At 36.9% G+C, this 27,650-nt stretch overlaps 1 protein-coding gene across 1 annotated transcript; it reads left to right on the top strand.

Moving 5' to 3' along the window:
* Positions 1–23,277: 23,277 nt before the first annotated feature.
* On the top strand, positions 23,278–27,487 carry LOC124835196 (acetyl-CoA acetyltransferase 2-like). Its single transcript, XM_088106833.1, has 13 exons — positions 23,278–23,436; positions 23,824–23,888; positions 24,094–24,192; positions 24,275–24,448; positions 24,539–24,644; positions 24,724–24,862; positions 24,946–25,089; positions 25,457–25,542; positions 26,111–26,210; positions 26,356–26,466; positions 26,546–26,587; positions 26,925–27,011; positions 27,127–27,487. The coding sequence occupies exons 2-13, from the start codon at positions 23,843–23,845 to the stop codon at positions 27,214–27,216; spliced, it is 1,224 nt and encodes a 407-aa protein (XP_087962959.1). The 5' UTR covers positions 23,278–23,436; positions 23,824–23,842; the 3' UTR covers positions 27,217–27,487.
* Positions 27,488–27,650: the final 163 nt, after the last annotated feature.

Here is a 27,650-nt window from a genome sequence, read left to right on the forward strand (position 1 = left end):
GGTTGGCTTTAGCCGTGGTTAACTATAGGACTGATGAGTTTGAGGGAGGCTGCGTTGGCGGAACTGAAAGCGTTTTATCGCTCGACCTTCAACAGTAACCGAGAGGGATTTACCGCTCGTCCTTCAACAGGAACCGAGAGGAATTTACCGCTCGGTCTTCTACATTAACCGAGAGCGCTTTACCTCTCTACCTTTGACATTAACCGAGCGGGATTTACCGCTCGTTCTTCAACATGAACCGAGAGGGATTTACCTCTCGGCCTTCGACATTAACCGAGCGGGATTTACCGCTCGTCCTTCAACATGAACCGAGAGGGATTTACCTCTCGGCCTTCGACTTTAACCGAGCGGGATTTACCGCTCGTCCTTCAACATGAACCGAGAGGGATTTACCGCTCGGTCTTCGACCTAGGAGTGCTTCCCAGGGAACGGGCTTTACCGTTCGGCTTTGAGAGGGTTTTACCTCTGCTTTGAGCTAGGAGTGTTTCCTAGTGAACGGGATTTACCGTTCGTCTTTGAGAGGGCTTTACCTCTCTCCCGAGAGGGATTTACCGCTCGGTCTTCAACATGAACCGAGAGGGATTTACCTCTCGGCCTTCGACATTAACCGAGCGGGATTTACCGCTCGTCCTTCAACATGAACCGAGAGGGATTTACCTCTCGGCCTTTGACATTAACCGAGCGGGATTTACCGCTCGTCCTTCAACATGAACCGAGAGGGATTTACCGCTCGGTCTTCGACCTAGGAGTGCTTCCCAGGGAACGGGCTTTACCGTTCGGCTTTGAGAGGGTTTTACCTCTGTTTTGAGCTAGGATTGTTTCCTAGTGAACGGGATTTACCGTTCGTCTTTGAGAGGGCTTTACCTCTCTCCCGAGGGGGATTTACCGCTCGGTCTTCGACCTAGGAGTGCTTCCTAGGGAACGGGCTTTACCGTTCGGCTTTGAGAGGGTTTTACCTCTGTTTTGAGCTAGGATTGTTTCCTAGTGAACGGGATTTACCGTTCGTCTTTGAGAGGGCTTTACCTCTCTCCCGAGGGGAATTTACCGCTCGGTCTTCGACCTAGGAGTGCTTCCTAGGGAACGGGCTTTACCGTTCGGCTTTGAGAGGGTTTTACCTCTGTTTTGAGCTAGGATTGTTTCCTAGTGAACGGGATTTACCGTTCGTCTTTGAGAGGGTTTTACCTCTGCTTTGAGCTAGGAGTGCTTCCTAGTGGACGGGCTTTACCGTTCGTCTTTGAGAGGGCTTTACCTCTCTCCCGAGAGGGATTTACCGCTCGGTCTTGGACTTGATCGTTAATTATGAACTTTGCTGACAAAATTGGCAATCAGTGCTTGCAATAGGAGACTTCCCCTTCGTTAATTGAATTCCATGATACTTTAAGCATGAAGTTCGTTTATGACTAGATCTTAGTCTGCACTTGCATAGTTGATGGCGTGGATTTCGATATATATTTGTTCAAGATGTTCATTGCTGAAATTCTCATGATGATATATATTATGGTATATAACCGTATAATAAATGATTTGGTTACCAGATATTATGAATTGCACCGAATAAATAACATAGATAATAAACAAGGTATCAAAACCGTTTCGAGATTTTATAATATTGTTGTTGATAGTTATCTCTAACACAATAATTTATTTGACTATTTGAATCATGCCAGAAAATGTTTCGGTTATAATAATTAGATAACTATATTTATAGTTATGTACTATATTATATATCATATATCATATAATATATTATGGATTATACTATATATTTAACATAAAAATAGTTGTTATAATATCTATTATCAATTAGATATTTCATGAAATATTCATATTTCAAAAAATACTTATCTTGTTGACGACGTCTCACGTGTAGTTTTTACTTTGTCGAAAGTTTCTCGTGTTGATCCGAAATAGTGATGTCGAGACCGAACGCTCGTCTTGGTTTCTTGTGGTTTCTAATAATCTTTCTGGTGCTTTGTTGTTCCTCCATGCTCCTCGTGGTCATCATTGGGTTTGACGCTCGGCCCCACGGTGGGCGCCAAAATGTTTCGGTAGATACTTTTGGGGACCGAGAGACTAACCTGCTGACGCGTCTGGGCCGCTCGCTCGCTTCCAAACTCCTCCTGTTGGCCGATCGGTGTTGGCGCAAACCGATCGGTCTCCTTCCTGACGAGGGGGATGTACCTGCAAAAGGTACTCCGACGCCCAAGTTAGGCGTGTGATTTGAAGAGCCTCGACTCTTGTTTGAATATTTAGTGAATGATTATCACTATTGAATATTTGAGAGTAGCGTAGAGTAAATAATGCGTATGTGGAACGTACCTGGCTTTTGGCCCTGGCTTTGTATTTATAATTTACCTCATGGATCCTGAGCTGATATAAGCCCAATAAAATATAAACAGAATAAGATATAAACAGATTACCTGAATATCCGGTTGGTTGTTTGTAACCACTCTGTTAATATTTTATACTATACAGAAATTATTCTTAAATGAATTATTTCTACTAAATATATTTCTTAATTTTAATTTCACTCTTAATCTAATTAAAAACTAGTTCAAAATTTCCTTTGTTACTCGTTTTAAATCAATCTTTTTATATTTTTATTTCTACACTTATTAGGTGTTTATCTTCTTTTGTAATCTAGCGCTATTTGTATTGTTTTTAAGTTTAAATTTAACTTCAATAGACAACTTCATATTGTAATTCTTACTTATTCATACTCAAACTCACTGTCTTAAATTAAATATTTTTTATTCTACATCTTATCTATTTTTAATTACCTTATGTGTTTTTTTTCACTTCATTATTTATATTTTCCTTTCTTCCTATACCAAATTGACTATTTTTAATAAGTAATAGTGCTCATCACCGTGATTTTTCATTTTTTAAGTATTTTTTTATTTGTGTTTATATTCACAATATGAAAATTTTTATCCTGAGAGTAGCGTTTGTGTTAAAAATTCAAAAAAGCCATTTAATGTTTTTCTTTAAAGTGAAGTATAGTAATAATAATGTAGTTGATAAAGAAAAAAACAATAATTCATTAATCAATACTTTAAAGATATTACGAGACCGGGGATTAATAGAAAATTAATTATTTTCAAAACCAGAAACTAAATTATAATTTGTTTGTCATCATTAAAAAATTGTTAATGGGTCATTAGTTATTCTATTTTTAAAGGTACCTATAAAAGATTATCTAATGATAATTAGTGTATGATTGATGGATTAACAATTAATGTAATAATATATATTATGTGTGTATGTATAAGTCAAATTTTATATTTTTATATATAATAGTTATGATGAACATTTTATCTTTATGTAGATCTATAACGATATAATTATATATTAATTAATATTAAGAGGTTGATTTGTTATTATTATTATTAACTTAATTATACTATAATTGTTGGTCATGATCATTATGTAATCAAACGATTATATTGTTTGATAAAGATGATTATCAAGGATTATCTAAGAAATCAATCTATGATGAATGATTTAAATGAGTTGATGAAACAAGTTTTGCTTAAAGTGGTCAGTCTTAGATATCAGTTTATAAAAATTAATTTGGAAAAGCTTAACTTATTATCAATTAAAAAGAAATCATCTAAGCCAAGTGTAACATCCCAAAATACAGTAATTACCATAAATCATAATTAATTACATTCAACAGTTAATCAATGCAGTCTTTACACTAATGAAACGAAGTTCAATAGCCGAACGGCTTAAGTGCAGAACTAAAATATACAAAGCGGAAACAGTGAATGTTTAGAACGAACGGTTTTACAAAATAATTAACCGAACGTCAAAATATGAGCTAACATCTACACTCCTAATAAGAACGGGCGTCCTACGGCTCGGCTTTGACTTCCACCTCAACCAGATTTTCTTCCTCAATGATATCCTCCAGAGTGGCCTCGCCTTGTGCTCACATCCACACGGATGATCATTGCAAGACAGGACGAACGTACACATACGATAGACAACACAAGGAAAACGAAAGGGTAAGCTTATGTAATTTAATTCATACATCAACATATACATTTAACATTTCAATTCACACAACATGTAACTTAACATATAACATCATAAGTAATACATAGTACTAGACCGACCGTCCGGACTGTATGAATCTGTGTAGCTACAGGCGTCCCTACACCCGGGTGATGTAGTAACTGGGATACACTCAACAGCTGTCACCCGAGGTTAACCCTATCCAAAGTACCCCTCTGGACTGGGGCCTCCTGCCATTCCCACACATGAAATACTCTCCTCTACGTGAGGACGAGTATTCACGGAATATCAGGATGGACAGCCAGCATTAGCATGCCCACAGTCATACTTAACCAAATCCAATATTCAACATATATGAGTCGTTCCTCCCTGGAACGCTCGTTCAAATTCCATAATAGTATAATCACTCAATATGGTGTTCACACTTCAATATCTTATAATTTATCATCATCTTTATCTTTAGTTTTAAGGCATAAAATAACGAACGTTCATACTTCTGAAGAATGAAGACGAACGCTAAAGACTAGATTTAAAAAGACTCTTTGCCAATCAGAATAAGTTAACACCTGCTTGTATGACGAACGTCATTGCTACTCGAATCAGTTGAATGAACCGACTCTTAGAGATATTCAATCAATGTTCAGAATAATTTAGGTACGAAGACTCTAGGCCGAATCCAAATGGATAAAGATTCAACAAGATAAATAATTAATTATACTGAGAACAATTGGTTTTAGAGGGATCGACTGCCAGTCAATGACCGAACGCGATAACATACATTTACTAAATATTTGAACGAACGCTAATTATGCACGTTTGAAATCAAGAATAAGAACGAGCGTTCGGTATAAGACCGAACACTACTTTGGACGAACGCTAGGTAGATGACCGAGCACTAATTAGGACGAACGCTTAGTCTAAGAACGAGAGCTCATTAGGACGAACGCTAGGTATACGACCGAGCGCTGCTTATGACGAACGCTAGGTATAAGACCGAGTGTTACTGATTTTAAAGTATAAAGTTATTCGTATACCGCTAAGCTGAACCGAGCGCTCAAACATAGCATTTCACAAGAGGACGCTCGTTCTCGATCAGAGTTCTTTCCGAATGAAAGAATTCCATTTTAAGACATTTACTAGAAAACCGAACGGTATAAGACCGTTCGACGACGAGCGTACTTTATCAAGGTAAGAATTATCATATTCAGATTTTGCATCTATTCTAACTCAACATTTCTCTTACGATTCATAATCTTATAATTTCATATTCATCATTAATTCACATACTTTATAGAACTCATATTAACAACTCATACTATACAATAATCATCCATTTTCCAATTCATACGTATCAACCAACACATACCATATTCATTCATTCATAACAGCGATCGTTCAGGCATACTCAATCAGCATACATATCATACATTCCGTTCATATCATGCTTGCATACAACATCCAAGTATCAATTAAATTGATAAGCTTCCCTTACCCGGATTCGTAAGCAACTTGTCCTAAACGCAAGATTTGTGGCTTCGTCCAACTAACGTTTTTCTACCCTCAATGATCACTTAACTCTTCCAAATCAAATCTAGCCACAAGAACATCGAAATACTTAGACTACACACTTGCATGCAACCAAAACTTAGCTTTTCAAGAACCCTACGAACGAACTACTAAGGGAGAACTTACCAGTTTCAGTTTTTGGAAACTGTTCGGTCCAACTTGTAGCTCACAGCCCAGCGAACGTTCCTACGGTTTCTGAATCGTGATCGGAGAAGAGAGTGGTGAGTTACGGTAGAGAGAAGATGAAAGGTTCTAGAGAGAAGGTGGAGAGAAATGGAGTCTGAGTTTTGGAAGGAAGAAGATGCATGTAGGAGAGTGGAAGGGTTTTTCAGAAAAATTCATTTTGTTCTTCCCACGTCCGCACGAACGTGCGTCTCTCCCGTCGACACCTGCACCCCCCATTACTGACTTCAATTCTATCCCGGTGACACTTGGCAGTGGTGCATCAGATTAGTGAGTGGATTTTAATGGTCTGAGTAGTGACGTGGTGTGCATTAACTATGATTTGACAGACTTACGGTTTAAATTTCAAGGGTCTTACACCAAGTCGATTACTATCCATAAAATATTGATTAAGATCAATGTAGATAATAAAAAATCAATCATTCAATTACACCTCGTGTAAACCCACAAGGAAGGGGGAAAAATGAGTCATTCATTTAAAAAATAGGTTTAATGTCTCCGTAGGTCCCTATTTTGGTCATGAATTTCAAATAGGTCCTCTTTCTTTTCGGCGTATCAATTGAGTCCTTGTTTTTGTAAAATTGAATCAATTACAGGCCTGCCGTTAAATTGGACAAACGGTCGTTACAGTATTGGTTAGGTGGCATGGTTGAGTGCAGTTACTAATCAGACGTGGCATTTAAAACGATTTTTGTATTAAATAATTGGTATGCACAGATGTTTATTCAGTTTTGGGTAAGGGCAAAGTAGGAAATTTGAAAAAATTAAAGGGCAAGACGTTTTAATTGAGGAATGCACATGAGATTGGGGAAAGAAATTGAGGGTTTTTATTATTAGGGTTTTTATTTATAAAATTTTTAAATAAATCTTATGATACAAAACAAATTACATATTTATCATTATAAGTTCAATATCAAACCATTTCATCACAGTATATCAACTTACAATTCAACTTCAATCAAACAATATTTTACTTATCAAAGATATAACATAGCTCAACTGAACGATAGATCTACTCTTTTTGTTTCAAATTGTGTTTTTCTTTTCTATTCACAATTTATAATCAGATTCAACTTGTCAAACCACTAAAAACCAATGAAAACTCATTTATCATTCATTGATACCAACACATACAAATCACAATTTCACATATGCAATGACGCTATCAAATCAACCAAACATCACATACAATCTCTCAAGTGAGCAAATTTCTCTCATTCATAAATTGCAACCACTTCAATTTCATGTACACATCAAATGCCTCAAGTTCAAATCAAATATTTCATAAAAACACATCTATAAATAAATCAAAACCATAACACATGTTCCATTTATTCAATCACAACAAAATTGTTGAATATATAGCTTTCCTTGCTTGGTTCATAAAATATTTCTTACAAACTCAACCTCACATAGGTTGTTCTACTTGCATTCAGAAAATTTTGATCAACGATCATAACATATATTATCAATTGTAATCAAACAAAGATTTAACTTCAGTTATTAAATGTTACTTGCAAGTCCGAAGACTCCACATATAACTAGGGAAGATGAATTGACTTTGTTCAAGATTTTGATGAACTAATATTGTAAACCTCAACATTAAGAGTCTTATTTGATCTTTAAATTTATGAATAATGAAGTCAAATATTAAAAAATAAATAAATGATAAATTTTAAAAAAAGTTACAAAAATAATATTTTTTATAAAACGAACTTGGAAATTTATTTATACTTTCAACTTTTATTATTAAAATATTTTAGTGTTATCTACTTTTATATATTTTCTAGTTTCTTACGAATTTAATCATATATTTTATAATTACTTATTTTTTATATTAAAAAACATTACTTCTTAAAAATATAACATTTATAATTTACAAGGTAGATTATTATTTAGTGACAGTACAATTTTATGATATTTTCAATATATGAGTTTAATTGTTTATTTTTTGATATCTACTTTTTTTATTTTACAATTTTGATTTCTGAGTTAAGTAGTTAAAGTAAAATAAGAAAAATTGTATTAAAATAAAAAAGAAGTAAGTATCTTTTATTACAATATAGCCACAAAAAATGTCTATTTTAAATTTTAAAAATTAGATAAAATTTATTGAGAAATAAACAAAATAAATATCACTTCTAAAGAAAAAAAAAGAAAAAAAATCACATAAATGGCATTTAACATGCACTGCTAAAAAAGATAAGAGTCATTCTCCCTGCACCTCACCACTCTCGTCCTGTCCAAAAAAAATTTTAATTCCAACTATGCCCTTGCCACAGTCAACGAGGAGAGAGAAGAATATTATGGATTTTTAAAAAGTTTAGTAAAACTTTAACTCCTCTTCTGCCGCATCTCACAGTGAAACCCTACACCTACACCCCCTCCTTCCTCCCTCTTTTTCTCTCCGTCCTCCGTATCTTGTCTCTGCCATCCCACGCTGCGTTGCTCGCTTTCCTCCGTTGTTTTCCTCACAGATCTGAGCTGCCGTCCAGGTTAGTAACTTGCATCTACTATATTTGTTTGCTGTAATCTGTGCTTGGTTCGGTTCGTGGTTCGTGTTCGAAGCTCGCTGGAGGTGCACGTCCGTAGTTAGAAGTGCGGAAAGGGATCAGAACCGCATTTCGATATGCGGCAAGGAGAAACGCAGTTCGATCTGCGATAAGCACAAACCGCAGTTCGATCTGCGGCACACATATACAACCGCGTTTCGATCTGCGGAAGCGGATAACCGGAGCTGGTGAGGCACAGAACCGCATTTTGATCTGCGGCAAGGAGAAACGCAGTTCGATCTACGGATAACCGGATTTCAAATGGCGTTTTGAAACTTAGTTTTTTTAATTAAATATCTCTCTATTAATAATATGTATGTGATCTCCAGTATAGAGCATAATCCATGAACAAAAAATTTAAAATAAAAAATCATAACATAAAACAAGAAATTTAAATAAAAAATAATAACATAATAAAAAAACATAAAAAAAAAGATAAAAAAACATGTAAAAAAAATCATTGAAGGAATATAACTAAAAAATCATTAAATCAAAAAAACATGCATGAAATAAAGAAAAAAAAAATAAAACAAAAAAAGCATGCATGAAATAAAAAAAATAAAGAAAAGAAAAATAAAACAAAAGCATGCATGAAATATCATAAACCGCACTTCAAGTGCGGCTACAAAATAAAAAACACACTTCGAAGTGCGGTCACTGCTTTCCGCACCTCGAAGTGCGGTTACGAGATTCGTGTATCTGTCTTCTTCCTCTCGCCGAACGTCAGAGTGTCTTCTTCCTCTCGCTGTCACAGCAGATGTCCAAATCTCCCAACAAACCCAGCACTACCACCAGCCGATAATCTTAACCACCAACTCAATCCAATTCAATACACAACAAAGAACTGAAGAAAAATAACAATGCTTGCTACAGTGAATTGCTATAGTGAAAAACGAAGAACATGGCGCACCTGAGGGTTTATACCCAAAAAATATTTTTGTGGTTGGCAGTTAGGAAAATGGTTGGGGGTTAAAAAAAATAAATTCATTAATTACGTTTTGACTTTGAGTGATTCTTCCTACACCTCACTGCCTTCATCCTGCACCCCCAATTTTACTTCTTTACCCTTCATTAACAAAAAGTCAAAAATTAATACCGCACTTCGAAGTGCGTTTCCTAGTGGTCGCATTTCGAAGTGTGTTTTAATTAATTGTTTCCTAACCGCACTTCGAAGTGCATTTTAATTAATTGTTGCACTTTAAATCCAAAATAATATTTAACATTACATATAATAATTATTATTTAATTCAATAAACAATTTAATAATTATTTCAATTTCATAAAAAATTAAAAAACTTAAATAAAATTAAATACATAATAAATAATATATTAAGAAAATAATAATATGTTGAAAAATAACAAATTCAACAAAATTTAACAAACAAATAAAATAATTCAAAATATATTAAAACAAAACATTTTATTTAACAACTAACATAAAAGTTTAAATTTATTATACTAACCTAATAAAAATAAAACCTAATAAAATAAATATATACTAACCTAATAAAAAAATTAAAAAACTAAACCCTAAAAATCTAACGCACTTCGAAGTGCGGTTAGTCTCAGCCGCAGATCGAAATGCGGTGGGATCTCCGTGCTTTACGCATTTTGAACTGCGGTGGGTGGGTTTGTGCTTTCCGCAGATCGAACTGCGGTTTGTTTTTGCCGTAGTTCGAAATGCGGTTTCTCTGTGTGAAAGACGAAGGGTATCATTGGAATTAAAATATGTTTTGAAGATGCAGGACGAAGACCGTGAGGTGCAGGGAGAATCACTCTTTGACTTTTTATTAAATGAAGGACAAAGAAGTAAATTTGGAGGTACATGATAAAGTGAGTGAGGTGTAGAAAGAATCACTCAAAAATAATTGTAATATCTCCATCATCACTGTACTAGAAAAGAGGGACAAGTACATGAAAAGGTAGTTAGCAGTTAGGTGGGTGGCTGAAGTAACGTGCATTTCCTCAGGCGTTGGGTGCTACGCCACCGTTTCATTGGTAGAGTTATTTCATTAAACTGCACTTTAAAATCATATTTTTTTTATCAAGTCTGATATAAATATATATTTATTCTATATAAAATTTAATAATTTTATAAATGTATAAATTCAGACAAGACATTTGGCTTAATAATAACTTATACAAAATTATTTAATAATAGCTCCTACAATCGCACTATTTATAACATTTCTTAATGGTGAGAAATATAAATTATAGTAAAGAAATAATACTTTTATGCTTTAAATAAACTTTAAGAGCATAGATGTGGATATCTTTTTAAGTTGTAGCATTTTTTAGAAACAGTTTTCAATCAAATTATTATTAAAAATTATTTTTAAATGAATTATGTAACATCCCAAATTACAGTAATTACCATAAATCAGAATTAATTACAGTTATCAGTAATCATAAACAGTCTTTGTATTAATCCAGAATCAAAAGCCGAACGGCATCAGTATAGGGAACGCGTATAACGCATACGAATGAAACCAAGAGTAAACGTTCTTAGATAAATTCACTAACGTACGTCAAAATACAGTCAGAGATGGTTAAGACGAACGGCCTTACAAAATAATTGGCCGAACGTTCATACTATACTAACACGCACAGTACTATTCTAACGAGCACTCTAAGGCTCGGCCTTTACTTCAACCTCCACCAGGTTAGCTTCATCCAAATTTTCTTCTTCCAGCACTTGCTCAAGGGACGTACCATCATCTGCTCACATCCACAACGGATGATCATTGCATTTGACAAGACGGAGGTACATGGACAGTAGACAACACAAAGGAAATGCAAGGGTAAGCTTATAATATTTAATTTATACAATCATCACATACATTTACCATTCAATACACTCAAACAACATGTAAGCTTATCAATCCACAATCATATAGATACGTATATAAAAGACAGACCGTCCGGACTGTATGAACCGTGTAGCTACAGGCGTCCTTGCACCCGAGTGGTGTGGTAACTGTATTGCACTCGACAGCTGCCACTCGAGGTTAACTCTATCCAAAGTACCCCTAAGGAATAGAGCCTCCTGCCATTCCCACACATGAGTACTCCCTTCTACGTGAAGATGAGTATCACGGAATATCAGGATGGACCAAGCCAGCATTAGCATGCCCACAGTCATACTTTACAAAACTTCAATAATCAATCATATCTGAGACGTTCCTCCTTGGAACGCTCGTTAAAATCCATTTCCAATAATTCGTTCAAAATATCATTCGTCCATATTACACATTTCTCATATTCACATTTTCATTCTGTGTTCCACTCTCTTAAATTCACGAACGTTCATCACTCAATCAATAGGGACTAACATTTTACAGTACTCCTACATCCTCGTTTCTGAACAAAAGAAACGAACCATTTATCCACTTAATACGTTTCAACACTAAAAATTTTGAAGGTACTGATCTTAGAAGATATGGATGATACTTAGAAAAATTTTAAGTATAAAGACTCCAGGTAGAATCCAAAGGATACAGTCAGTAAGAAAATATTTAGATACACAACCAAATATGATTTGATTTCAGAAAAACAACACTGCCAGTCAACGAACGAACGTTAATTAACAATTTGGACGAACGCCAGTTACGTTCGCTCAGAATTCAATGATAAGGACGAGCGTTCAGTTATAAAACCGAACCCTCCTTGGACGAACGCTGGGTCAATGACCGAGCACAAATCAGAACGAACGCTTGGTATAAACCGAGCGCTATCTAGGACGAACGCTTCGGTATAAGACCGAGCGCCAATTGGGACGAACGTTCAATAAAATGACGAACGCTCTGTAAAACGAACGTTCGACACAAGGTCGAACGACATTAAGGACGAACGCTCGACTTAAGGCCGAACGTCATTGAGGACGAACGCTCGACTTAAGGCCGAACGTCACGTATTTATAAAGTTTCAAATATTTATCTATACTGAGCTGAACCGAACGCTCATTCACAAAAAATGGGGACGCTCGTTCTCGAGCAGAATTCTTTCCAAATGAAAGAATTCCAATCTAAGTTATTTTAATGAAAACCGAACGGTCTAATACCGTACAGTGACGAGCGTCATTTAGCAAAGGGAATGATCTAAAATTTCAGATTTTCACAAGCTTAACAGAATTTTCCAGATTTCAAATTTATAAACTTTATACTTTCATTTCCAGATTTAATTCACCTCAAACATTCTCATCATACAGATTTCGACATTTTAATCATTCCAACCACACAATAACCATACTCCATTCATACATAATCAAATCAACATGCATTTAAATCAAATTCAACATCAAATATAACTCATACAAGCAGTTTGTTCATGACAGATCCATCCAAACCAGAATCCATATCAGATATCAGTAACCATTCATAACAGCTCAACTTCATATTTTTCACACATGCAATCCAGATTTCACAACAAACGAGTACAAATTAAACATATAAGCTTCCCTTACCCGAATTGCAGTGAACTTTTAACAGTATAAATTGCTTCTGTCCAACTAGGGCTTTCTACCCGCTACGCTCTTCCTTACGCTCCTCAACTAGGTTTAACCAAAGAGAACTCAGAAACTCAGATTTTATTCTTTGCATGCAACTGAAACAGTGTTCCTAGAAATTCTAGATCTAGGTTATGGTTTGGAACTTACCAGTTACAGGATCAAAAGAGGTTCGGATCAAAACGAAGCTTACTGGCCCGTGAACGTTTCTATGGTTTCAGAAAACTGATTGGAGCTGAAAGAAGTGAGAAATGGTAGAGAGAAGATGAGAGTTCTTAGTGAGAAGTTGGAGAAGATGGAAGGTTTGGTTTTCTGAGGAAGACGAAGTGTGCGTGCGAGTGAGAGAGTTTCTCAAAACTCAGAATTTTGGTGGATTCCACGTCAAAACAGGCGAGCGTCTCCCAGCCTGCCACCTGCACACCAAACCCTGCTTTGGAAGCTTCTCCTGCGACACGTGGTGTGCGTGCATGCACAGATTGGTGCGTTTTTAATGCACTGAATGTGTGCAGTGGTGCGTGTTTCGGAGAATGTTGTGGCATGATATCAGTGCACAGCAGAGAGTTTAAAAACAGATTTGAAGAGGATTTTACTAAGATAAACCTTGATTACAGATTTAACACAGAATTATATTTGCTAATTATATAGGGTTTTACATTCTCCCTAACTACAAAAATTTTCGTCCTCGAAAATTCAGAAATTACAAGCAAATAAGTGCGGATACAAATCCTTCATTGCACTCTCCACTTCCCACGTTGAATCTCCAGTCTTAGCGTCCCACACTATCTTCACCAAATGAATATCTTTTCCTTTATGTAGCTTGGTGCGTTCATCTTCAATGCGGACTGGTTGTAGCTCCAACGTTCGGTCTGGACGCAGTTGAATGTCTTCCAGTTCTAAGACATGAGAAGGATTAGCTATATATCTCCTAAGCTGTGACACATGGAAGACTGGATGCAGATTTGATAGCTGAGGAGGCAATGCGAGTTCATAGGCTACGGGTCCAATCTTCTTCAATATTTGATACGGCCCTATGAACTTGGGAGACAACTTCTTTGGACGAACAACTCTGCCTACTCCAGTGATCGGATTCAGTCTCAAAAATACGTGGTCTCCTGCAGCAAACTCCAATGGTCTCCTTCTTCTATCCGCATAGGATTTCTGCCTGCTCAAGGACGTCTTTAATCTATCTTGGATCAATTTAACTTTTTCGGTTGTTTGCTGGATGAGTTCAGGTCCAGTTAGCACGTTCTCTCCCTCTTGAAACCAGCAAAGTGGCGTTCTGCACTTCCTCCCATAGAGAGCTTCAAACGGCGCCATTCCAATGCTAGCTTGAAAACTGTTGTTATACGTGAATTCCACAAGAGGCAGTACCTCATCCCATGCGCCTAAGTGATCTAGGACGCACGTCCTCAGTAGGTCTTCTAGCGTCTGGATAGTACGTTCGGACTGGCCGTCCGTTTGTGGATGGTATGCTGAACTCATCTGCAGCTTGCTTCCCAATTCTCCTTGTAAGGATTGCCAAAAACGAGATGTAAATCTCGTGTCTCGGTCAGAAACTATGCTTGAAGGTACTCCATGCAGACGAACAATCTCATTAATATACAACTTGGCCAAACTTGTCATGGACATCTTCAGATTCACGGCCAAGAAGTGTGCGCTCTTCGTCAATCTATCCACGATCACCCATATTGAGTCATGATTCCTAACCGTTCGTGGTAGATGAGTCACGAAGTCCATGGAAATGCTGTCCCACTTCCATTCTGGAATTTCCAACTGTTGAAGCAACCCTCCTGGTCGTTGGTGTTCGGCCTTAGCACGCTGGCAAGTTAAGCAAGACGCTACAAACCGTGCTACATCACTCTTCATTCCAGGCCACCAGAACGAACGCCTAAGATCTTGGTACATCTTAGTCATACCGGGATGTATGCTAAGACGACTATGATGTGCCTCTTCTAAAATAATCCGCTTCAGCTCTCCATCATTAGGAATGCACGTTCTGCCAAGGTAACGTAGCATACCGTCCGTCCCAGCATTGAATTCCTTAGCTTTATCTGAACCGAGCGCGCTAAAGATCTTTACCAACTCTTCATCCTCACGCTGCTTCTTCCAGATTCGATCAAACACATTACTTGATATTCTAAGGTTGCAGCACTTGATGCTGTTCGGTTCTAACTCAAACTGCAACCTTAAATCCCTAAAGCTCTCCACTAAGCTTAACTCTTTCACCATCATAACCGAGACATGCACTGCCTTCCTGCTTAGTGCGTCCGCCACCACATTGGCCTTCCCAGGATGATACAACAGTTCAAACTCATAGTCTTTCAGAAATTCCAACCAACGCCTCTGCCTCATGTTCAATTCCTTTTGATCAAATAAATACTTGAGGCTCTTGTGGTCACTGAAGACTTGAAATGTGGATCCGTATAGATAATGCCTCCAAATCTTCAATGCGAACACAACCGCTGCCAGTTCCAGGTCGTGTGTGGGGTAGTTCCTCTCATGAATTTTCAATTGGCGAGATGCGTACGCTACTGCCCGCTTCTCCTGCATGAGCACACAGCCCAACCCTTGATGAGATGCATCACAGTAAACTTCAAAGGGCTTGGACGTGTCCGGAATGACCAGTACAGGAGCGCTCGTTAACTTCACTTTCAACTCCTGGAAACGTTCCTCACACAAGTCAGTCCAAACAAAAGGCTGGTCCTTCCTTGTAAGCTGTGTCAGCGGTGCTACTATCTTGGAAAACCCTTCAATGAAACGCCTATAGTAGCCCGCAAGACCAACGAAGCTTCTCACCTCCGTGACTGAACGCGGACGTTCCCATTCCATAACTGCACGTACCTTTGCTGGATCTACCGAGATCCCTCCAGCGGACACAATATGTCCAAGAAACTGCACCTCCTCCATCCAGAATTCACACTTGGACAGTTTAGCATACAACTCCTTCTCCCTCAATATGCTCAGCACTGCCCTCAAGTGTTCTTCATGTTCGTCATTGGTCTTAGAGTAGATGAGTATATCATCTATAAAAACGACCACAAACTTGTCCAAGTAAGGTCTAAAACGCGGTTCATGTAATCCATGAAGATGGCTGGAGCATTCGTCACACCGAACGGCATCACTACATACTCGTAGTGTCCATAACGAGACCTAAAAGCAGTCTTCTGAATGTCATCCTCCTTCACTCTAATCTGATGATATCCAGACCGCAAGTCAATTTTCGAGAACACAGTGGCCCCATGCAATTGATCCAGCAGGTCGTCTATCCTTGGCAAGGGGTACTTTTTTTGATGGTCAGCTTGTTCAATTGTCTGTAATCTATGCACAAACGAGAGCTACCATCCTTCTTTTTCACCAAGAGCACAGGCGCTCCCCATGGTGACACGCTCGGTCTGATAAATTGTTTGTCCAAGAGCTCTTCAATCTGCTTCTTAAGTTCAACCAATTCTGCAGGCGCCATTCGGTAAGGTTGAACAGATATAGGGGCTGCCGTGGTCACCAGGTCTATGGTGAATTCCACCTCACGCACAGGAGGCAACCCTGGAATTTCTTCTGGAAAAACGTCTGAAAACTCCTCCATAATGAACGTTCGTTCTTTACTGCCCATGACGGACGTTCGTTCACGCCTCAATTCTCCAAGCTCTTGATCTTCATGCGTCAAGATCAAGAAGCAGCTCGCACCTTCCACTATATCCTCCTTTAACTGGCCGAGCGTTACATTCAACTCTTCACTCTCTTCATCCGGAAACACCAACTCTTTCTTCCCACAATCTATGAGAATGTGATTGGTAGCCAACCAATCCATTCCTAGAATCACCTCCAAACCTTGTAGAGGTAGGCAGATGAGGTTAACCTTGTACTTACGCCCTTCTACTTCAATAGGACACCGGACGCACATAGTGGACGTCCTAACCTCTCCCGCTGCTGGTGTTGACACCACTAGATCAAAAGACATTTCCCTCACTTCTAATCCCAGTTTGCAAACGCACGCCTTCGAGATGAAGGAATGCGTTGCTCCCGAATCAAACAACACGCAACAAGAGATACAAACACAAGGCAGGTGCTGATGACGAGTGTACCTGAATTGGCTGCCTCTGCACCAGTAATCGCATACACGCGTCCAGCTGCTTGGGCTCGTCCTCCTCTAGCCTGATTTCTGCCAGCATTCGGTGGCCTCAACACAGCTCGTCCACCCATGTTGCACTCACTCTCCAAGTGCCCACTTCTTCTACATCGAGTGCAGAATTTTCCTCCCATGAGTTGAGGGCAAGACGAACGATAGTGTGGTCCTCCACACTGGAAACAAGTAACGTTTCCTGGCTGCCCGGCAGTGATCAACGCTCGTGATCCACTTGCATTTGACTGACTTGGACGAGCGTAAGGAGTACTTCTCATGTTGGCAGTACCCCTGGATACAATCGGTCCTCTAGTCACCTGTGGCTGCTTCTTTTGTCGTTCCACTTCTGCCATATTCTTCTCCAGTACTTTGGCTCTTTCCACCATGGCAGGAAATGACCGAATGCATAAACTTGATATCAACACCTTCAAGTCGCTCCTTAATCCATTCTCAAATTTCCTACACTGCCACTCTTCACTAGTGGCCATAGTATTAAACCTCAACAACTGTTTGAAAGCATTGGTGTACTCTGATACAGATTTTCCCCCTTGCACCAACTGAAGAAACTCTACTTCCTTAGCATAGCGAACGCTGTCTGGGAAATACTCTTCATAAAATTTGTTTCTGAAAACCTCCCATGTGATAGGAGCATGAGTGTCGGTCAGGATAGCCTTCACACTCGTCCACCAGTGGCTGGCCTCACCAGTCAACAAGTACTCAGTAAACGCCAATCTGTTGTCGTCGGGGGCACCTCTTTGCATTATAAATCTTCTCAATGTCCCGCAGCCAATGATCTGCCTCATCAGGAAGGCATTTTCCATTAAACTTGGAAGGATGATGTTGAAGAAAGCTCTCCAAACTCCATTCTGCAGCAGGTGGGGCAGCGTTAGAAGAAGAAGCTCCAGGCGCACCTCTAGTGGCAGCCAAGATCTCCATCAATTGCCTTTGCGTGTTTTCAGAATTGACACGCGAGGCCTCCAAGGCCTTGCATAGCAGCTTGGTTTTGCTGCATCAGGGTAGCGTTTTGCTCCAGCAACGTGGTGTTCTGTTGATGCAGTCGTTCAACTACGGTTTCCAACAACCTAGTGTTGCTGGACGTATCGGACTCATTCGGTTGGGGAGGAGGAGGAAGTCTAGGCGCCATTAGTTCTCTGGATCAGAGAAAAACGAGCGTTAGTAAAGTTCGAGAGTTAAAACAATAACTCATTAACACATAATAAGCACACAGCAAAAACGTAGTGCACTCATAACCTACAGTGTTCCTTAAAAGAACAAAACTGCTCTGATACCACTAATGTAACATCCCAAATTACAGTAATTACCATAAATCAGAATTAATTACAGTTATCAGTAATCATAAACAGTCTTTGTATTAATCCAGAATCAAAAGCCGAACGGCATCAGTATAGGGAACGCGTATAACGCATACGAATGAAACCAAGAGTAAACGTTCTTAGATAAATTCACTAACGTACGTCAAAATACAGTCAGAGATGGTTAAGACGAACGGCCTTACAAAATAATTGGCCGAACGTTCATACTATACTAACACGCACAGTACTATTCTAATGAGCACTCTAAGGCTCGGCCTTTACTTCAACCTCCACCAGGTTAGCTTCATCCAAATTTTCTTCTTCCAGCACTTGCTCAAGGGACGTACCATCATCTGCTCACATCCACAACGGATGATCATTGCATTTGACAAGACGGAGGTACATGGACAGTAGACAACACAAAGGAAATGCAAGGGTAAGCTTATAATATTTAATTTATACAATCATCACATACATTTACCATTCAATCCACTCAAACAACATGTAAGCTTATCAATCCACAATCATATAGATATATATAAAAGACAGACCGTCCGGACTGTATGAACCGTGTAGCTACAGGCGTCCTTGCACCCGAGTGGTGTGGTAACTGTATTGCACTCGACAGCTGCCACTCGAGGTTAACTCTATCCAAAGTACCCCTAAGGAATAGAGCCTCCTGCCATTCCCACACATGAGTACTCCCTTCTACGTGAAGATGAGTATCACGGAATATCAGGATGGACCAAGCCAGCATTAGCATGCCCACAGTCATACTTTACAAAACTTCAATAATCAATCATATCTGAGACGTTCCTCCTTGGAACGCTCGTTAAAATCCATTTCCAATAATTCGTTCAAAATATCATTCGTCCATATTAACATTTCTCATATTCACATTTTCATTCTGTGTTCCACTCTCTTAAATTCACGAACGTTCATCACTCAATCAATAGGGACTAACATTTACAGTACTCCTACATCCTCGTTTCTGAACAAAAGAAACGAACCATTTATCCACTTAATACGTTTCAACACTAAAAATTTTGAAGGTACTGATCTTAGAAGATATGGATGATACTTAGAAAAATTTTAAGTATAAAGACTCCAGGTAGAATCCAAAGGATACAGTCAGTAAGAAAATATTTAGATACACAACCAAATATGATTTGATTTCAGAAAAACAACACTGCCAGTCAACGAACGAACGTTAATTAACAATTTGGACGAACGCCAGTTACGTTCGCTCAGAATTCAATGATAAGGACGAGCGTTCAGTTATAAAACCGAACCCTCCTTGGACGAACGCTGGGTCAATGACCGAGCACAAATCAGAACGAACGCTTGGTATAAACCGAGCGCTATCTAGGACGAACGCTTCGGTATAAGACCGAGCGCCAATTGGGACGAACGTTCAATATAATGACGAACGCTCTGTAAAACGAACGTTCGACACAAGGTCGAACGACATTAAGGACGAACGCTCGACTTAAGGCCGAACGTCATTGAGGACGAACGCTCGACTTAAGGCCGAACGTCACGTATTTATAAAGTTTCAAATATTTATCTATACTGAGCTGAACCGAACGCTCATTCACAAAAATGGGGACGCTCGTTCTCGAGCAGAATTCTTTCCAAATGAAAGAATTCCAATCTAAGTTATTTTAATGAAAACCGAACGGTCTAATACCGTACAGTGACGAGCGTCATTTAGCAAAGGGAATGATCTAAAATTTCAGATTTTCACAAGCTTAACAGAATTTTCCAGATTTCAAATTTATAAACTTTATACTTTCATTTCCAGATTTAATTCACCTCAAACATTCTCATCATACAGATTTCGACATTTTAATCATTCCAACCACAAATAACCATACTCCATTCATACATAATCAAATCAACATGCATTTAAATCAAATTCAACATCAAATATAATTCATACAAGCAGTTTCGTTCATGACAGATCCATCCAAACCAGAATCATATCAGATATCAGTAACCATTCATAACAGCTCAACTTCATATTTTTCACACATGCAATCCAGATTTCACAACAAACGAGTACAAATTAAACATATAAGCTTCCCTTACCCGAATTGCAGTGAACTTTTAACAGTATAAATTGCTTCTGTCCAACTAGGGCTTTCTACCCGCTACGCTCTTCCTTACGCTCCTCAACTAGGTTTAACCAAAGAGAACTCAGAAACTCAGATTTTATTCTTTGCATGCAACTGAAACAGTGTTCCTAGAAATTCTAGATCTAGGTTTATGGTTTTGAACTTACCATTACAGGATCAAAAGAGGTTCGGATCAAAACGAAGCTTACTGGCCCGTGAACGTTTCTATGGTTTCAGAAAACTGATTGGAGCTGAAAGAAGTGAGAAATGGTAGAGAGAAGATGAGAGTTCTTAGTGAGAAGTTGGAGAAGATGGAAGGTTTGGTTTTCTGAGGAAGACGAAGTGTGCGTGCGAGTGAGAGAGTTTCTCAAAACTCAGAATTTTGGTGGATTCCACGTCAAAACAGGCGAGCGTCTCCCAGCCTGCCACCTGCACACCAAACCCTGCTTTGGAAGCTTCTCCTGCGACACGTGGTGTGCGTGCATGCACAGATTGGTGCGTTTTTAATGCACTGAATGTGTGCAGTGGTGCGTGTTTCGGAGAATGTTGTGGCATGATATCAGTGCACAGCAGAGAGTTTAAAAACAGATTTGAAGAGGATTTTACTAAGATAAACCTTGATTACAGATTTAACACAGAATTATATTTGCTAATTATATAGGGTTTTACAAATTATTTCTACTAAATATATTTCTTAATTTTAATTTCACTCTTAATCTAATTAAAAACTAGTTCAAAATTTCATTTGTTACTCGTTTTAAATCAATCTTTTTATATTTTTATTTCTACACTTATTAGGTGTTTATCTTCTTTTGTAATCTAGTGTTATTTGTATTGTTTTTAAGTTTAAATTTAACTTCAATAGACAACTTCATATTGTAATTCTTACTTATTCGTACTCAAACTCACTGTCTTAAATTAAATATTTTTTATTCTACATCTTATCTATTTTTAATTACCTTATGTGTTTTTTTTCACTTCATTATTTATATTTTCCTTTCTTCCTATACCAAATTGACTATTTTTTATAAGTAATAGTGCTCATCACCGTGATTTTTCATTTTTTAAGTATTTTTTTATTTGTGTTTATATTCACAATATGAAAATTTTTATTCGGAGAGTAGCGTTTGTGTTAAAAATTCAAAAAAGCCATTTAATGTTTTTCTTTAAAGTGAAGTATAGTAATAATGATGTAGTTGATAAAGAAAAAAACAATAATTCATTAATCAATACTTTAAAGATATTACGAGACCGGGGATTAATAGAAAATTAATTATTTTCAAAACCAGAAACTAAATTATAATTTGTTTGTCATCATTAAAAAATTGTTAATGGGTCATTAGTTATTCTATTTTTAAAGGTACCTATAAAAGATTATCTAATGATAATTAGTGTATGATTGATGGATTAACAATTAATGTAATAATATATATTATGTGTGTATGTATAAGTCAAATTTTATATTTTTATATATAATAGTTATGATGAACATTTTATCTTTATGTAGATCTATAACGATATAATTATATATTAATTAATATTAAGAGGTTGATTTGTTATTATTATTATTAACTTAATTATACTATAATTGTTGGTCATGATCATTATATAATCAAACGATTATATTGTTTGATAAAGATGATTATCAAGGATTATCTAAGAAATCAATCTATGATGAATGATTTGAATGAGTTGATGAAACAAGTTTTGCTTAAAGTGGTCAGTCTTAGATATCAGTTTATAAAAATTAATTTGAAAAAGCTTAACTTATTATCAATTAAAAAGAAATCATCTAAGCCAAGTCGATTACTATCCATAAAATATTGATTAAGATCAATGTAGATAATAAAAAATTAATCATTCAATTAAACCTCGTATAAACCCACAAGGAAGGGGAAAAAATGAGTCATTCATTTAAAAAATATGTTATCCTATAGTCAAAGGAAAATGACACTTGAACAACCATTTTTGACAACATTTAGACACGCGCACACGTGTCAAAATCTGAGTGGTCCATTTTCATTTAATTTTTCCAACTGCACCACTCAGATTTTGACACGTATGCGCGTGTCTAAATGTTGTCAAAAATAATTGTTCAAGTATCATTTTCCATAGTCAAATTAAGTTTCCACCGTGGAAAGAAGACATGTGAAGCTTTCTATCTGTACCATGCCCTCTATCCACATATATGTAACATGCATGCATCTTTTTTAAACTAAATCGTTTTTTATTTATATTATAAATAAATTTGATCAAATTTTACATATTTTCTATTAAGTTGAGATATATTAATTTGAATAAGATTATGTGTTTTAAAAATAAATTGTTTAATATTTTGGTAGGTGGACTAAGGTTGCATGTGTGTCCTTTTACGGAAATTAAAAAAGTAACAAGTGTGCATCGCATGGGTCGCATTTTAAATTTTATATGCAATAACAGTCTTTAATTTATCAAACTCTCCACTTAAATCATTCTTGAACACCAAATTACCTTAAATTAATTATTTTTAATAAACCATTATTGTAATGTCTTTGTTTCATGTTACAAATTAATTACTTACCAAAACAAAAAGTATCAAAATCAATTTTTTCTATCTTGCATTTTCGCACACCCTAATCATCATAATATTAACAATATATTACCTCGGTTTGTAACATCGCAACGTAATCAACCTTAACACACTCTTAATAACTTTTCATATTATTATTCTAATAATAATGTTTTTTAAATGTATCACACTAATAATGAATTTGAGTTAATAATAATAAAAATAATAATAATAATTATTATTATTATTATAATTATTGGTTACTACCTAACACTCATTTGGATCAGAGTTGAAGTTGATGAATGAGAATGTTAAGAAGATAAGAGCGATTGGGTTGTGCTTGGCCTTGTCCAGTAACACGTTAAGCAATAGTATGCATTGAAAGGCGCGTGTAACTCGTGGCGTCTTCCACCACGCCATATATAAGCTCACGCATCACCCATTTTCATTCGCTCTTCACTCCTCTTTCGTCTTCTCACTGCTCCTTCCACCAAACAACAAACACAGCTATCAAAGGTATATTCCAAACTTTCTTTCCTCAATTTTCTTCAGATCCATTTGATGCATGCATCAGCTTTTATCTGTTTCTTCATCGTTTATTTTTTACTCCTGATTCTCTCCTAGATCTCCATTTCCCCCTCGCTTCTCTCATCGTCATCTTTCATTGCATATTATTTGCTTGCATACGAAAACAACGAACGAGGAGCAGTCGTACAATCTCGCTCTGCTTTTTCGTATTTTCCAATTTCCGAATGTTTAACTGTTAAGAGGTTGATTCGTGCTTTGATAATCAGTTTTGTTGATTCTTGTATCCTCCGTACTTGAAATCAGTTCACAAATATTATGTATCTTCGTTTTCTAATTAAGCCTAAATCTCTCCGTATTTAATGTTTTGGATTTCAGACTCCGTTTTCATCTATCAATGGCGCCAGCAGCTGCAGCTCCTTCAGATTACATAAAACCCCGAGGTCGTTCATAAAATATTTTGGATTACCTACTTACACTTTCGAATTAGAGTATATTGATGTATCGCGCTGTTTATATTCCCTTTATTTCACCTCGTAAAGTTTCCTCTGTAAAACAGTTCGTTTCATCCGTCAGGCACAATCATAAAGAAAGAAAAATAAATAAAAATTAAAGCGTTAGTTGATCTTCTATGTTTGATTTCTGTAGATGTTTGCATTGTTGGTGTTGCACGTACGCCGATGGGTGGATTTCTTGGTACTCTGTCATCTCTATCTGCCACTAAGCTAGGCTCTATAGCCATTGAAGGTAACTATGGAACCATATTTCAGTGCTCATTACATTGCATTTCATCTTGTCATGTTTACATGTTTTTTTCATTGATACGCAGCTGCTCTTAAAAGGGCTAATGTTGATCCATCCCTTGTGGAAGAAGTAATTTTCGGAAATGTTCTTAGTGCTAATTTGGGGCAAGCTCCTGCAAGACAAGCTGCTCTCGGAGCAGGAATACCCAATTCAGTAGTCTGCACTACTGTTAACAAAGTTTGTGCATCAGGAATGAAAGGTGGGTTTATTATTAAGAGAATTCTATTTGTATCATTTTATGTTTTTAAAATATAGAAAAAGGACATTAAATTTGTTCTGGCTATTGCAGCTACAATGCTTGCAGCCCAGAGTATTCAATTAGGCACAAATGATGTTGTTGTGGCTGGTGGTATGGAAAGCATGTCTAATGTACCTAAGTACCTGGCTGAAGCAAGGTCAATATTGCATTTAATTTGACTCTCTTTAAGATTTGTTCTAGTTGTGGCAGAAACTGATTCAGTAGTAAAACTTCAGGAAAGGATCGCGCCTCGGGCATGATTCACTTGTTGATGGGATGTTGAAAGATGGGTTATGGGATGTCTATAAGGATGTTGGGATGGGAGTGTGTGCTGAGCTATGTGCAGATAACCATGCATTTACAAGAGATGACCAGGTATTTAGGATTATTGTCTTTTTAGAAAGATTTTAGCAGGATTATTGTAATAAATTTTTGTGATGTCTCTGTTTTTCCCTTAGGACAACTATGCGATTCAAAGTTTTGAACGTGGAATTGCTGCCCAAGATAGTGGTGCCTTTAAATGGGAAATTGTTCCAGTTGAAGTCTCTGGTGGAAGGGGAAAACCTTCAACAGTTGTTGATAGGGATGAAGGCATAGGAAAGGTAACCGCATAAATAAGTTGAAACATGGTAATACTTGTATGAATAGTAGTTTAGCCTACAAAAACACTTGTTTATCTAATAAGATTCCTAGTTTCATGAGTCTGAAATATGTTTGAACGCCATAGGTTTTCTAAGCATGAGTTATATGAATATTGGATAATATTGTGAATATGTCCAGGTCTATTAAGGTAAACAATTAATCAGGAGCTGGGATTGGAATTTAAAGTTTTTTTTTTCTTCTCATAAACAAAACTTTTATACAGCTTCTAGCTCCAAAAATTTAGTAAGTTTATAGTCAATAGATTTGTTTATACTGGCTGTCGAATACAAGTTAATATATTGTTATATTTTCCTTTTTCTATGCCAGTTTGATGCTGCCAAGTTACGCAAACTTCGTCCAAGTTTCAAGGAGACGGGAGGTTCTGTTACTGCTGGCAATGCTTCTAGCATAAGGTTAATATGTTATCAAAATTTGCTCATTTTTTTAATGTTTAACGATTTGGATGCTACTTACTCACCATTTGATGTTATTATGAATGATAAAAATTTAAAAGTCCCCCTAGTCATGTGAGTAGTTTTAAACTGTCAAATGACTTTTTTAATTTGTTATGTGAACTTAAAAACTTTTAATACTGACCATCCATATGGTTGTATGGTCCATCCATATATTGTTGTATGGTTAAAATTTGCTTATCTTATTCTTATAAAAAATGGACTTTCCACTATATAAATCTCTTATGTGTGTTGGACCAAGGGGTAGTATGGGGATGAACAATGCTTGTAAATCTGTCTCGTTCTCCTGTTAGAATAGATAGCAAAGAATGTCGTCAGGAAGACAAGTTTTTTTGCCTATATTATCTTTGAGCCACAAGTGATTCAGTTAGAGTTGTATTCAGACATATTTAATATTTTATATGTTTCTTTGTGTATTCATTTATCATTAATTTAAATTCTCAAATGATAATTAGCACCCATCATTAGTTTAATATTTTAATAAAAATGAAAATGCTCTTTCCAACAGTGATGGTGCTGCTGCATTAGTTTTGGTGAGTGGAGAGAAAGCACTGAAGCTTGGGCTTCAAGTTATTGCAAAAATCACTGGATTTGCTGACGCTGCTCAGGTACATGAAATATATTTTAAATATGAACTACATCTTCAGACCATAAGAAATAAGAAATAGAGAAAACGATTCCGGTATTCACACTATTTCTAGCATTTGTTATATTATTAGTATAATTTCATACTCATAAGTTTGGGTTGTGCAGGAACCAGAGTTATTTACGACGGCTCCATCCCTTGCCATTCCCAAAGCCATTTCCAATGCAGGGTTGGAGGCTTCACAAATTGACTTTTATGAAATTAATGAAGCTTTTGCGGTAGGAATTACTGCTGAATTGTAGTACTTTTTCAATTCATGATGCTATAGATTTTAACTGTTCATATTATTGTCCATAGGTTGTGGCTCTTGCAAACCAAAAACTTCTTGGACTAAATTCGGTAAGTTCTTCTCTGTGTCATCGAGTGAAAGTTGTAATCTTATAGTGTTTTCTGTTGACTGTCTTGAAGAGTGGATGCTGTTGTAGGTCCCGAATCCCTCTTTGCATAGTGCAGAGCATGCTACAATTTGTCTACAACCCATAATTTAACATTATTGTGGTGGCCGTATCTCTAATTATCTTAAAGAATGTATGCTGTCGTAGGCTTCAAACCCATCTTTGCATAGTGCTGAACATGTTAGATGTTTTTCTATAATCCATAATTTAACTTAACCGCGATCATTAATGGCTGTACCCTGCCATTTATTCCTTTCACTCAAGTAACTATTATTTTGCAGGAAAAAGTAAATGTACATGGTGGAGCTGTTGCACTGGGTCATCCTCTCGGTTGCAGTGGTGCTCGCATTCTGGTGACGCTTTTGGGGGTATATGCTCTGTTCAAAACTTTGTTATTTTACAATATAGAGTAGCATGTTCGGTCTTTCCATAATATTGAATGTTGTTTTTGGATTCAGTTAATCGAAAAGTTATATACTGCAGGTATTGAAGCAGAAGAATGGGAAGTACGGAGTCGGTGGCATTTGCAACGGAGGAGGTGGTGCATCTGCCCTTGTTGTTGAGCTTTTGTAAGCCCTTTTTCAGAGCCAGCGTTTCGTGCAAAGCTCAAAGATCCTGCTTCCTTCATCACCGTACATGCAAAAGGGTGGACCGAAATTTAGCTACATAATTGTTAGGTTTTAGACTTAGATACTGTGAACGTGAAGTTTTCTTAGTATCCAAATAGATCATTCAGCAATAAAAAAAAAGAAAAGCTTTCTGTTATATGTTACTGGCGTAATTTGATTTATGGTTTAAACATTTTTCTGTCGTAATTTGATTTTTGGTTTAGAGTTCGAGTGAATCTTTTCAAGCCTCTTATTCCAAGTACAACATTACAAAAATTCTTGATCTCGATCTCGATCTTTTGTTTGCAAATTTATAGTTAACGTGTGGTTATCGTTAGATAGTTGAACTTGCATAAAGCTGATCCAAATTAGTATTTAGACTATGATTTTTGAAATATA

Source organism: Vigna umbellata, chromosome 2, assembly GCF_029865625.1.
Source record: "Vigna umbellata cultivar VRB3 chromosome 2, Vumbellata_1.0, whole genome shotgun sequence".
Taxonomy (NCBI): domain Eukaryota; kingdom Viridiplantae; phylum Streptophyta; class Magnoliopsida; order Fabales; family Fabaceae; genus Vigna; species Vigna umbellata.